The following is a 14188-nucleotide window of genomic DNA, read 5'->3' as shown; positions in this document are numbered from 1 at the left end:
CATATGTTATGTAGATGTGGCTATCTACAGTCTATGTAAATGTATAATTTGCAGTACAATGAAACGGGCACACTATAGGAAATCATGTTTATTTGATTAATTTTATAGAAATGTACTTTTGCTCTATCACGTTCGTAAAATAAATTATTACTTTTTGTTGTCACTTCAAAGAAATGCTTTGAAAAGAAGCTGTCTTGACAGGGTCGAACAGACGATTGACTGGGTATGAAATGCCTATAATCCCCGACGAAACCTGCAGGGAAATGTATAGCGTAAATATACAAATTAATAAACTCAAATACTTGAAAACAAAAAATAGATGCACAAACAGTACTGCAGGGAAATGGCGTTGTAATATATTTAGAGAGCCTGCAGGTGGCGGTACAGCCTCCCAAAATCTCTCACCTCAGTTTGCACTTGTTGAAGAAGATGCCTCCTCCTCCATTCGCGTCTGGGTACTCTTTCCTCCACGGACGCACAGCATCTGCTAAATTTAACAGTAGGTTTGAGATGCTTTAATGTATTTAAATGAAAGAGCTCAAGGTGGAGATCTAACAAAAAAAACGTGAAATTGTGGCTTAGGTGATAATAATCGCTTCTTTATTTGCAAAAAGCAATGAAATGTTCTACTAAGAGAACGCGCTGTTACCAGAGTCGGAGCTTCGTCGACCCATGAGCCCAACAAAGATGTCATGCATTTCCCCTAAAATGATAAATCATCATAACATTTTTAGTTTCATAGAGTTTTAACATAAAAAAAAGAAATATGTATTTGAAAGCCCATTGGGGATGTCTTACTTTTACGTTGGGATGGTATACTATCATCTGCATCTGTAAAACAATGAACAAATACTCTTTTTTTTTTCAGAAAGTAAGTTGAAAAAGAAAAGAAAAACAAGTTTAATGCACTTACCGGCGTTGCGGCGTCCCATTAATCCGACAAAACTGTCATAGTCAATGTCATTGTATCTCTTAAGCAAGTTATGAGCTGACACTCGAAAACTTGGACCCTCCTGTGCATGAAATGATAAGGTTTTACTTAAGCTGTTAGGTTTTATGAAGACTAAAGTTATTAGGCTTACGTTTGAAGCTGGTCTTTGCGACTCTGGCTGCTGACAGCTGGATTCACTCCATCGGGTTTCAAGCACCAAAACCAAGAAGAGTAACACTAGTCCACGGCACATCTTTACTTCTCAATCTGAGGAGAAATAAATGTGTGGTTAACAGAAGGCTACTTCTTGAATGAAACTTCATTTAATGCACTGTTACCTAGACAATATACAGTGATTTCTAACCAATTAATAACTTGAAATTTACATATTAAGACATTTTGTCAGGATACTGATTTCTAAATGATTATGGAGATAAATGCACTGAAGCATTTGACAACCTTTACAAGTGTTTGTGGCTAACAAAATATTTTTCTGTTTCAAAATATTTAGAAAACGTAACCCTCCCAAAATCTAACTTGACTAGAGATCACTCCAAAATGTATGATGGCAACTTATCAATAACAATACAATAAAGTATTTGGCACTTACCTGAGCTGAGGCTACTGCTCGGTGGAAACGGGTAAAAAGCGCAGCTGAGTTGCAGTTTATGGTTGAGGAGTACAATCCTTTTGTAATGGACTATCAGACAAGAGACACAGAGACGGGGGATCTCTGTCTGATTGTTAAATGATAGCAACATGTGCGTAAGTCCAATCAGATGTCGCAGTGTAGGTGTGGTTTAGGTTTGTTGTGTGCATCAGCGATGACCATGCAATCGAGATCCTGACATCACAGGCATTCCTTAAATGGACATAACCATAGCCCCCTTTGTCAACCCCCATCATCACTTGTTCGTAATTTGAATTCTTGAAACTTTAAGCTTGTTTTTGTAACTTTTTGGGGGGTTACTGAGGACAAGGCTTTGGAAGAGATCTGTCTGGATGGGTTGGTCAAACGTTTGCGTGAGATCCACATATGCTCATCCAAATGTCATGTTTGTTGACTCATTAAGAGTATGCCGATATCTTATCTGAATGCTTATTTTCTCTGCTAAGTACCTTATTGTTGTATTTTCCTCCTGACTGCCTAATTGTTGGTGTCACTGATGTGAATGTAATCTCTCAAGGAAGCAATTACACAGATGGAACGATGAACGTTGAGCACGGTGTCTCTCAGACTCGATGGACTTCTTGAAGGGGCATCTCACTGGCCTGGCGACGTACAGGGTTGATTAGTGGGAACATCCATTAGTTGCTGCCCACACTCAGTATGCAACATGCAAAAGGGCAGATGTGCTTTGAAGCTCCTGTTGGAGAACAGATCTGATCTGTTCATCAACAGCAGCACCAAGCCGATTGCTCATGAAAGAAATAAAATCGATACGACCACGTCATGATTATTATGATGATTCCCATCATTCTTGTCTTCATCGTTTTCATTGCTCATGTGTGATATTGTCTAGATTTAGGCTCCTCTATGTTATATTTTCATTCCTATAAGGCAACATTTCCAGTTGAAGGAAGGATCCCTGAATCAGTTTTAATCCCAATTTTTATGTTGATCCAATAGCATTCCAATATTCAATCATTGCCTTAAGATTGATGGGTAGGTTTAGGGCTGGGTGTAATATAAATGATTATTTTAAGAATATTAGATTTTAAAGGGATGTTAAATTCTGTCATCATTTACTCAAGTTGTTCTAAACCAGTATGTTTCTTTGTTCTGATGAACACCGAGATAGATATTTGAAAGAATGCTTGTAACCAAACAGTTATTAACCTCTATTGACTTCCATAGTTGGAAAAATGATTCTATCATTTTTGTTCTGTTGAACACAAAATGGGATATTTTGATTAGTTTAGGAAAACAAATAGTTTTAGGTCATATTTTACCACAATTTTAATATTCCTTACTATGGTAGTCAATGATGTCCATCTTTCTTTATCCAGGATTTTGTAGTTTTTTTGTAAAATACCGTAAATTGGAAATCCTCATCTGCTTTCATTGGGCCATAGAAATGCCCTATAAAAGTCTTTATAAAATTATGTCAAAGGTTTAGTCATTGATTTTCTGTCCAGAAATATATTTGGGCAGATTAAGAATAATCCAACCTGATCCCATGTGAATCTGTGTTTATTTTACGCTGTGGGTAATTTGAATTCATACAATGTAAATCATACAACTGCATATGATTATTAGAAAAAAGCAACACTGATGACCCTCCCCCAAACATAATCTAACTTCACTGGTGCGAAAGCAAAACGCACGAAACTAAACCGCACAAATAAGATTGTACAAATTCATACGAATTAGCCACCTCATAAAATAGTTACGAGTTCCTGTTAGATTGTTTATCCCAATTTCACCATTTTTCTTTAGAGACTGTCCGCTTACACATCTCAGATACCAATAATAATTGATTTCAGTTTTTTTTTGCTGTCTGGAATTGGACCATTGCTTTCTGGTGTTTTATTAACTGTGTATTAAATAAAAAAGAAATGCAGAATGAATGATCTGAATTACTTGGCATTTATTGACATATTGTTTATTGTCTATTCCGATTTTTAAAGACAAAAAAGCAGCATGTGTTTGCATTATTAGCATTAACCTAACAATGTTGTCACATGTTAAATATCTTAAAACCTATTCCTATAAATTCACTTTATACATTCTGTTAGCTTTATAATCCTTTTAATACACAATGATATTCTACCACGTAACAATCAACAGAGATGCTTCACTGTCTGCATACCAATTATTTCTCACTGCAAGACATGTTGGTGAATATACTGTTGCTGTGCTATGCAAACCATGTGCGTTTCAAAATGCGCGTTTGGATTTCATTGCTGGCTGTGTTGAGCCACAGTTATCAAACTGAGCTCCGGCTTGTGGGTACATCGTGTCCCCAACGACAAAGGGCAGGTCAGAGTACCAAATGGCTGGTTTTACCAAAGGTTAACGAATTACAATTCTGATGTTTAAGTAATAAGCCCCAACCCATATATGTCTCTTCCTGCGCCGCATGGATCACGCAATGGGTTAGATTAGGGAGACGGGAAAGGATGGGAGACAGATCTAACAGCAGTAGGGTTAGAAAAAGCAATTAATTGCATTCTTTCATAATTAATGAGTTTACTTTCCCTTGATCTCACAGCCACATCCTGGGAGTATCAATGAGAACCCAAAGGAGAACACCGTAGGACTGTTTATTTAGAGCATGCTAGGGTGGAGGGCCCCTGCCGTTGAGAGGGGGACTACAGGAAGTGGTTGCCATGAATGGCAAACTCACGCCATTGCGCTATCAGCATTAGATATCATTTAGATCACTCAAAACGTAAGAGGGAGCCATATAGTGCTGGCAAGGAAAAAATTATGGCAATTATCGCGGATCGTCATCTAAAGTGTATGTTTACCGAAGGATGCTCATGAGAAAACAGGAATCAGTCAAGCTCTCTCAAGAACATACAGCACATTTTTTTATCGAATTAATGTGATATGAGGCATTCACTTTATTTGTGGCAGCTGGTGTTCGGAAATCATGTTCTCAACTGTGCCTTCCAATCTCATAAACCTTCTCACTTTTTGGATAAATTGCTTGTTCAGACTCGATATACTTTTTGTAAGTGCTCATGGAGAGTTAGGTTTACATAAATCTGGGTTTCAATGACATCAGGTGTCTACAAAGACACAGAAGTATGTACAGCATCAAGAAACATTTTTTTTACAAGTTCCTGAGACAACTGTTTAGATTAGAATACTCCTTTTTTACGTTATGTGGCACTTTGAACTGTGTTAAGGCAATATTTTGGTTTATATAAGCACATTATGGGCAGTCGTGGCCTAATGGTAGAGAGTCGGAAACATGACAAGAAGGTCGCAGGTTTGATCCTCAGGGCCGGCGGGTAGCGACCGAGATGCCCTTGAGCAACGCTCTATACTTGCTCCCTGAGCACTGCATTGAGCTGCTCTATGTGTAGTGTGTTCACGACTTGCTGTGCATGTGTTCACTACTCTCTGGATGGGTTAAATGCAGAGGTCACATTTCGGGTATGGGTCACCATATCTGACCAAAAGGTCACTGTAATAAAGTTCTATTAAAAGGAAGGAAGGAGAAGGGAACCGGCAAACATTTAAACATTTAATAAAACATTTGAATAATCGAGAGCCTGCATCCCCTCACGGTGCCGACGACACACACAAACCACAACTAAAAGCCAGGCCTGGTCCTCTCTCATTGACGGTCATGTCGCTCGTCCTCTTATGCTCCCAATCTCCTCCGTGATACAGCCTCGAGTCACGTTCTCGTCCCGCCTACTCCACAACAGTCACTTTCACTTTTTATTTTTCTAGGTTTGCTTTGGAAGAACATCTAAACTTTTTTTTTATAAAATAAGAAATATACCAGAAAAGTTTGAAGGTTAAAGAATCGATAATTAGTGTAAAGTGTGTTGGTATGATTTTCAGGGAAAAAGAGAACTGATGTGTTTTTTTTAAGGCTTTTCCCTAATAAACTTAAAACGATTGAAAGCGCCTTACTTGTGTATTTGTGTAGTGTTGTCAAAGGCTATAGTGTGTTCATTTCAGAGGTACCATAACATTTAAATAATAAGAATTCCCAGCATTTACATATAATAAAATGATAAAATGCTCATAAAAAATGAGCATTTAGATGTTCTTTGCATGTACAGTAAACCTCTTTTTTACATATAGACATGGTCACTGTATTGATTTTGAATAACTTCAAGGATTAATTATGTGCAATGTTGTTTGTTGTTCAATGCAAGGAGAGAAACGTAAATGAGATTTGACACATGATGGACTAGTGAATGACAAATCAGATTATCGGTTGAAGTCGTACTCAGGCACGGCAGTACGTATGTTAGTCTGGGAGAAACACAACTAGAAAGATGATGTTGTAACTGGAGACCAGTGACAAATGAGAACAAGTAATAACTTATTACTGTTTTAATAAGCTAACAAAGTTATATATAAACTGGATATACAAGATCATAAGCTTTATTGGATTGTGAGCTTCTTTTGGAAGATCCTCAAATATCATCTGATTTTGATAATTAGGCTTGGAGGAATTATTTATAATTTTATTGCATTAAAATGCACCGGATCATTTCTTAAAGGGGTCATATGACACGGCTTAAACGAATATTATCATTTGTTTTAGATGTAATACAATGTGTATACATGACATACCGTGCATGTTTGTATTTCCTCTTTGCTCCTCCTCTCTGAAACGGCCAGTTAACATGTGCGTAGTGATAGGTCGATTACTACAAGCCTGTGACGGAAATATAACGCTACTTACCATATTTGGAACATCAGGTTCCAAAGTAATTATACTGACAGATACGCCGAACTTACTTGCGTATACATTTGGACGGTCTTAGTCAATTCAAATCTGACGAACTGATGTAGATTTGTGGGGGTGTGGTTACATGAGTTGTTTCAGGCAGGTCTGGGTGAGCATTCGCTTTTAGATAGAATCCATCTTTTTTTCCAATTTTAAGTGTCTCATACATCCATGGGGATCTTATAACACACCAAAGACAAATAAAAACACGTGTTCGCGCATATGACCCCTTTAAACAATTTCCTTTGTAACTTGATCCGATCTGAGCTTTGGTGCATTAAAAAAATTGTACTACAACCATGCAATGTATTTCAGAGTATTAGTATAGTACTATGTGCAAAGTGGAAATTGTTTATCACTTTCTATCTGCATCTGCAACACAAATCTTTTAAAAATCATGTTTGCATAAATGTTTAATTTCATATTTAATCTCTCTTTAGATTTGGTCCACAATGCAATGTGCTAAATGCTATACTCACACAAGAGTAAAAAGTTGAATATCAAAAACTCCTGTTTTACAAAACTTACATTTATGCATTTTACACTTTTATCTAAAGCGACTTACATTGCATGGTTCTATACATTTAATTCTGACTATGTGCAATTCCCTGGGATCAAACCCATGACCTTGGCGTTGTGAGTGCTATGCTCTAACCACTGAGCCACAGGAAAGCATTTGATTCACTCTTACATAAGCAGTCAGAATCAACAGCTACGTCGTAAGCAAAAATCTATGAAAAGCCAGCTGTAAAGGTAACATCGTGACTTCACATTTAGGTGAAGATCACATCTGTAGCTTAGGAAATTACGGAGGCGGAACGGCGTTGTCTCTCTGCTGTGTCAGCTAGGGCCACGAGACCCCTATTTCCGCAACTTGTATTGGACTGTTCACATTTAAGTTCAAAGGCTTGTGTCTATTGAAACATTACAATGGTTGCCAGCTCAAGGACAGAAAGACACTCTTGCAGTAAATCTACCTCACATTCCCCAAGTTTGTGGCAGCTTTATGGATGGATGAAGAGAAGAGCAGCAAGGAACGAATTTCAGAACGTGGGGGCCGCAGATGCAGCAGAGTGAATCTTTGTCGCAAAAGCCGATACAACTAGAGAGTTATTAAAAGCCAGGGTGGAGGAGTGTCACTGAAGCTGTAAGGCTCAAGGGAGCTTAATGTAGAGACAGGATCCAGCAGGACATCCAAGGGTTGATAGCCAATGAAACGTCGGAGGTGCCTGCGTGTGTCGGGACGTGTCTAACAGTGGGGTGAGTTCAATGTAGTCCAGAGACCCCTGCTGCTTGTGTCACCCAGAGGGGACACAACTGAGCCAGAAATAAAACAGACAGGAGAATGTCCAGTTTTTTCCACTGTATATGTCACCTCACACACATTCATTACACTAATTTGATTAATTAGCTGTAATAGCTTGTGAGACAGAGTCGTACCTCCTTTTGCGTGTCTGCAACCCACGGGTCTTCTGGGGTAGACTGCGACCTCACACTCCTCCTGAGTTCGCCTCCCACTGGCTTGCAAGGTTTTATGGTCATCTAAATGTTAATTTGAGTCTGATTGTGTCCTCTTATCGGAAGAGTTGAACGTTCTGCACTACACAGACATTTAGGGTTGTTAGGCAGCACACCAGTCTGTCCTCGTGTTGTTAAAACACATCCCCATCAGCGATATGCCACAAAATTATACAAGAAATGAGTAGATTTTCCAGTGTAAGTGGAAAAGCAAGTCTGTATATTCATTTGGGCCATCAAAATGCTATTTGGAGACTTGGAAATAGAGTCTTTGCTATATTATTTATTCATTGTCTGTCATACTAATGCTTAGGACCGTGTCGTGATATGAAAATGTGTTTATGCTCATTTGGCTTTTAGCAGTGTGACAATATAATCTTTAATCATTCACTTTAAACATTTTTGCTTGTCAAAAGATTACCCCAATGTGAGAAAACACTGGAATATTGACAAAATCAGTTTACAAAAAGAAATCATTGCTGCCTGACTACAGCTATTGAACAGAAAATATGAATGCATTAAGTAGAATTAAAAAGATTATCTGTGGTTGGATCTGCCTGCTATAAATGAGCTGATATTTCAGAAAAATAATGATTAGCCTTCATGAAACCAACGGAAGCCATTTTTGGGCATACTACAATAAACTGGCGTACCATGTCACATAAAATGACCAGCAAGATGGTTTTCTTTTTTGCCATCTTGCATGCATCATTCTGCAAAGTCAAAAGGCAATGTACACAGATTAGTTGTGCAAAGGAAAGGAAAATTACATTAAAGCAAATTACATTAGCAAGCAAATTGAAAGTACGTCTAGCCAGTATTATTTTGGGTTACCAGTAGAAGAACCGTTACTTGGCTAAACTTAAATGCGGCAAAGTTACACGAGCCAAATGAATATACAATAAAATTGAACAAATTGTTTGTTTAATATTATATAATAAAATATTCATAGAAATAAAATACAATATATATTATTAGCCACTAGCAAGATCGATCAACAAACACAGACCAGAAGTTAACTTCGAACTAGGTGCGTGCGTCCAATGAAATCGTCTATAACCCTTTTGACATTAATATAGTTAAGTGCCAAATATGCAAACCTGTATTTTTTTATAAAATTATTAGGTTCACTGTAATACATGAAGATAAATCTTATGTCTCTATAATTTGAAAAAAATATTTACTCTGTATTAACGTGGATAGGATCCGAGGCGCCGAGGATAAAGTTTATATTTAACTGGTTTATTTGTTTATTTGTTTATTTGTTTATTTCAAAAGGATCCCCATTAGCTGACGCCGAAACGACAGCTAGTCTTCCTGGGGTCCAAACAATACATACAAAAACCCAATAATTACAATCACAATTACTCCCAAATATATCATATGTAAATACACATGAGAGAACAAAAAAAATAAAATAAAATATAAAATTAAATAAAATAAGTGTCACATAATACAATCTTATGATGTTAACAACAAATACAGTCTTAGTCTTTTTTTAAAACCAGTTTTTCCCTTAATTTCACGAACCCCAACTGGAAGATTGTTCCAAAACACAATTGCCCTATAAAACACTGTCCTCTTCATAGAGTCAGATTTAGGTAGGGGTAAAGAGATCTGTCGACTATTCGCCCCTCTTGTGTAATGTAAATGCATATCTGAATAGTAAATTATATTATCATAAAAAAATGTAGGAGTCCGAATGGTAATAATTCTATGAAGGTATACTAACATATTAGCAGATAGTCTATGCTTGACCAACATCCAAGCAAGACGTTCATGCATCTCCGCACCATTGGTTCTCGAAGAACAACCAAGAACCAGTCTTGCAGCCTTGTTTTGAGCCACTTGTAATTTTCTTAAATGACTACTTGATGCAGCAGACCATACAACAGAACAGTAATCTAAATGACACAAAACCAACGTACACACAACACGACTAAATAGCTGTGAATTTAGAAACTGTGCACATTTACGCACAACTGCAACAGCTCTACGCATTTTAGCCACAACTGTATTAATGTGATCAGACCATGACAGTGTGGAATCAAGCCAAAGTCCAAGAAGCTTTACCTTTTTTACTTGCTGTATATTTTGACCATTTACATGTAAAGTAAGTTTAGGATAATCAGATAATCTATATTTCGAACCAAATATTATACTCATAGTTTTTGAAATATTTAGAACAAGTTTATTTGTTTTGATCCAGTTATACAATTTGCTAATCTCACAAGACAGAACCTGATTAAGCTCTAAACATGTAGGAGCTGCATAATAAAGAGTAGTATCGTCAGCAAACATAGTCAATGTAGCCTTACTGAGTATATAGGGCATATCATTTATAAAAATTGCAAATAGCAAAGGTCCTAGGCAACTTCCTTGAGGAACACCACAATCCAAAGACTTGCTACACGATAATGCACCATTAAAATAAACTCTTTGCGACCTCTCCGACAAATAGCTCTTAAACCACTTGATTGCGGAGGAAGTGAAACCATAACTAATAAGTTTGGAAATCAAAATTTCGTGGTCGATCACATCAAAAGCCGCACTAAAGTCCAGTAATAGTGTACCCACTAGCATTGAATTATCAATTGATGTTAGCCAGCTATCCGACATTTGTGTCATTGCAGTGCAGGTTGAATGACCATACCTATAAGCATGCTGAAACATCGTAGTCAAATCATTGTTAGAAAAATAATCTTGCACTTGCTTAAATACAATCTTTTCCAATAATTTACTTAGAATAGGCAAAATGCTTATAGGCCTACTATTTGAACCACAGAAAGTTGATTTTGTGTCTTTGGGTAAAGGAATTATCTTACCCTCCTTCCAAAGTTTTGGACACTCACCATCAATCAGACATCTGTTAAAAATATGACAGATTGGTTTAGAGATATGCCCAGCTGATAACTTCAACAGCCGACTATCCAAGTTGTCTGTACCAACAGACCCACCAACAGTCAAAGATCTCAGCAACATTTCCACCTGCACAACATTAACCCGATGAAATTCAAAACTACACAGTTTATCATTCATAATACACCTTTCAATTAGCTCATTTAAGTTGGAATCAACAGTGGATTTCATTGTCTCTCTAAAGTTAGAAACCTTATTTACAAAATAATCATTAAAATAATTTGCAATCTGTATTGGCTTAGTCAAATAAACTCCCTTCCATTCAACAAAAGAAGTACGAGTAGATTTTTTTCCCATGATATCATTGAGTACATTCCACATTCTCTTACAATCTGTACCACTATCGTCAATTCTCTTCTGAAAATATTTTTTCTTTTTCACTCTGTTCACCTTGGTTACCTGATTCCTTAAAATACAATAACATTTTCTGTCTTTAAACGAGTCAGAAAGAACCGCAACCTTTTTAGCCTCTTCCCTTTGAGCCATTAAGCTCCTTAACTCCGTGTCAACCCAAGGAGCCCTTTTGGCTTTAACTGTAAATTTCTTTAATGGGGCATGATTGTTAACAACTCTCATAAAACAATCCATAAATAAATTAAGAGATGCATCTACATCATCAATGTCACATATCAAATTCCATTTAATATTATCCAATTCATTTAGAAAACTCTCCTCATTAAATGCCCTATAAGATCTTTTCATAATAATTTTAGGACAGGCTTTAGGTAGCTTAGTTCTCCTAGAGACCGCAATACAGTTGTGATCACTAAATCCAACTGTTACAGAAACAGGTGTCGAACACACATCAAGATTGTTAGTATAAATATGATCAATACATTTCGATGTTAAAGATCTTGTATTGTTACTAGAAATTCTTGTTGGCTGATCCATTAATTGAGATAAACCACAGGTGTCTGTCATAGTTTTAAGCTTATTCTTCAGAGGACAAATATCCGACAGCCAATCAATATTTAGATCTCCCAGCCAGTATAGTTCTCTGTTTTCCTCAGTCACCTTGTCTAGCATGTTACATTACAAACATGGTTATAAAGTATAAACACAGTATAAAACATGGTTTATACATTACTCACAATAAAAGCTGGTCTTCTTGTAATTTATTAAGGATAGCAGATGACATCACATTACAAAAACCGAGACAGCAGACACTTTACTCTGCTTACAAAGTCCATACCTGCTATTGATAGCAATGCACAGTAAACAAGTCCTGAGTATTGAGCAAGACTCCATTTCACAGACACTAACAGCATGACCACTGTACTATAAATACAACAGACATGGATCTCAAGAGTTGTGAGCAGTTTCCTGCTTCTTAATGTAAACAAAGTTGATGAAAATAGAAGTTTGTGATGCGGATGGAAAGCAGTTAAGTTAAGTTTTAAAAGGCTAAACCATTTTACAAGAGAAAGTTCTGAAAGTTAAATTTTATTAAGAAGGTTGCAGGTCGGACATTTTATCTCTAAATATAAACTATGCAAAACTCAGCACATTGGGGATGTTTAAGGTGTTTCTGTGTTGCAAATTTAATATAATAATGAAAGTTTTTAGTTTTTATTTTAAATGTTATAATGCTTAAGGACTGTAGCAAGAAGTTGTATAATGTTAACGATACAGCCATCTTAGTAAAGTGATACAGAACACAATTTTTTTTTTGAAGAATGTTGTTTACCGAACAACGGTTTCTTATTTTGTGTTCTGCAGAAGAAAGAAAGTCATACAGGAAATGCCAAGAAGGTGCGTAAATGGTGACAGAATTTTCATTTTGGGTGAACTATCCCTTTAACAGCATGTAGATTTGTATTTCAGATTGGTGTTATTTTCTCTGGAGATCACTATCTTCCTCTCATATACCTTCATCTAATTAAATCGTTTTGTTACTCTTGCTGGAATGAACACTTTAATGAGTACGAACCCATGTTTTACTATGCATACATTCAGACCATTGTACATACTGTAGAAATTTTTAATTAGGTCTCAAAGTCATAACAAAAGTATTGCCCTTTGAGACCACCTTTCTTATTCAGTCAGTTTATTACATTACTGATGAGTTTCATTCACCTGATGATCAAAAAGGTTTGTTCTATTCTCTACCTTGGCAAAGACTGTCCTATTTTCTACGAAAAACAGGCGCTGCGCTGCTTTTTTAGCACATCAGACAGGAACTCAATCAGTCCGGCGTAGAATGTGAAAAATACATCTGCTCTTATGATGCCAAAATAACCGTGTTTCTGATTCCAGTGATATAGCAGCATCCGTGACTGACCAATCACTTCCCAAACCAGCCTTCAGATGAGGGCCTCGATGCTCACGACGCTTGCATTTCTCCTATTTCTTCGGCACTCATCAAAAATGTTTAAGGGAAATTGCAATGCTGCAGAGATCAGGATAGGCCAAGCAATAACAGAAAGTCAGATTGAAGAGGATTAAAGTTGTCTGACTGCCATTATGCAGTCCCTGATTGCAAAAGGGGGATCAATCTTTACCAGATTTCTTCATCTTATTTCTTTTCGTCATGCTCAATTTGTCCCGCACCGACGTTGCTCATCGCTTGACACCTACGGGCCACAATTCTTTTGGTGGCACCCGACGACGTGCATTAAATATTGAGGTGCCTTTCAATCCAGCAATTATACAAGACCGATTACGTCTGCTTCTGTCAAAATTGGAGCAAACCACTACAATTGGCCCAAAGCTTTGTTTTGAATGCGGCTTTGTAAAGCGTAGAATTGAACGTGTCTGTAAGACTGAAGGATGAATGCGCTAATAAACAACATGGTCAGCCTCGCGAATAACCAGGCCCTCAGGCTTTCCAAAAAGTGATTTATTGCTATAGCAACACATGGCTTCTCTAGGGGTAAAGGCCATGGGTGTAAAAGTAATTTCCAAAGCAATAATGCTGCTCTCACCTACTCATTACTTTTGACGTTTCTTTTTTGGAGAAGGACAAAGGAATTGAGAGTCTATTAAAGACATTATTCATGCAGGTCTCTAGAATCTAGATCCATTACATACACATAGGTATGATTATTGCTTTGGAAACGTTTGGAGACGGTGCTTAACGATTTCTGACAGAACACAAGGGATAACTCCACCTGAAACACTGCCCTTGAAGTCTCCCATTAATGTTTTCCTGTGAAGCCGAGGTCACACTGGCCTTGGATGGAAAGTTAGGTATTGACCACCAAGAGAGCTGGCACAAAAAGGTTTTCCATAAATGAGCTGTTAAGAGATCTTGCGTTCTCTCCGATATGTGTGTGTTGAGCAGATTCATAAGTTAACACAGGACTCTATGTATATTTATACATCAGTTAGGAAGCAGAAGTGTTTTTACATAAGTTTTCTGAACAAGTCACTGTGCCTGTCATTTTACAGACTT

General features: G+C 37.1%; 2 protein-coding genes across 7 annotated transcripts in view; both read right to left on the bottom strand.

The window, feature by feature from the left end:
* Positions 1–11968, bottom strand: part of b4galnt1a (beta-1,4-N-acetyl-galactosaminyl transferase 1a) — a 43980-nt gene extending 32012 nt beyond the window's left edge. Inside the window, exons 1-2 of one of the 4 annotated variants that reach the window (XR_008904899.1) lie at positions 7798–11871; positions 6188–7674 (exon numbers count right to left, since the gene is read on the bottom strand). Coding sequence is in view for 2 of the 4 variants with exons in the window: in XM_056734011.1 (XP_056589989.1) it covers positions 9337–10857 (1521 nt within the window). In the remaining 2 variants the exon portion in view is untranslated. The other 3 variants (XM_056734011.1, XM_056734012.1, XM_056734009.1) reach the window with 3 other exon arrangements.
* tac3a (tachykinin precursor 3a) lies at positions 74–5991 on the bottom strand. 3 transcript variants are annotated; one of them, XM_056734015.1, is made up of 7 exons: positions 1542–5975; positions 1083–1198; positions 914–1013; positions 799–831; positions 650–703; positions 406–487; positions 74–253 (listed from the first exon to the last, which is right to left on the bottom strand). In XM_056734015.1, the coding sequence occupies exons 2-7, from the start codon at positions 1182–1184 to the stop codon at positions 235–237; spliced, it is 390 nt and encodes a 129-aa protein (XP_056589993.1). In that variant the 5' UTR covers positions 1185–1198; positions 1542–5975; the 3' UTR covers positions 74–234. The 3 variants fall into 3 exon arrangements, with proteins under 3 accessions (XP_056589993.1, XP_056589994.1, XP_056589992.1); XM_056734016.1 differs by having other exon boundaries at positions 406–484; positions 1083–5991; XM_056734014.1 differs by having other exon boundaries at positions 1083–5966.
* Positions 11969–14188: the final 2220 nt, after the last annotated feature.

This window comes from Triplophysa dalaica, chromosome 20 (genome assembly GCF_015846415.1).
Source record: "Triplophysa dalaica isolate WHDGS20190420 chromosome 20, ASM1584641v1, whole genome shotgun sequence".
In the NCBI taxonomy this organism is placed as follows: Eukaryota; Metazoa; Chordata; class Actinopteri; order Cypriniformes; family Nemacheilidae; genus Triplophysa; species Triplophysa dalaica.
The sequence above is the reverse complement of the archived record's forward strand: the minus strand, read 5'-3'. Positions and strand labels throughout refer to the sequence as shown.

What these genes read in the sequence shown, in the direction of transcription:
- tac3a (XM_056734015.1), bottom strand. Translation starts at nt 1,184, where the DNA reads ATGTGCCGTGGACTAGTGTTACTCTTCTTGGTTTTGGTGCTTGAAACC. An exon ending in AATGGGACGCCGCAACGCCG is followed by an intron (nt 832 to 913) that starts GTAAGTGCATTA and finishes ATTGTTTTACAG; the next exon opens with ATGCAGATGATAGTATACCA. An exon ending in TATACCATCCCAACGTAAAA is followed by an intron (nt 704 to 798) that starts GTAAGACATCCC and finishes TTATCATTTTAG; the next exon opens with GGGAAATGCATGACATCTTT.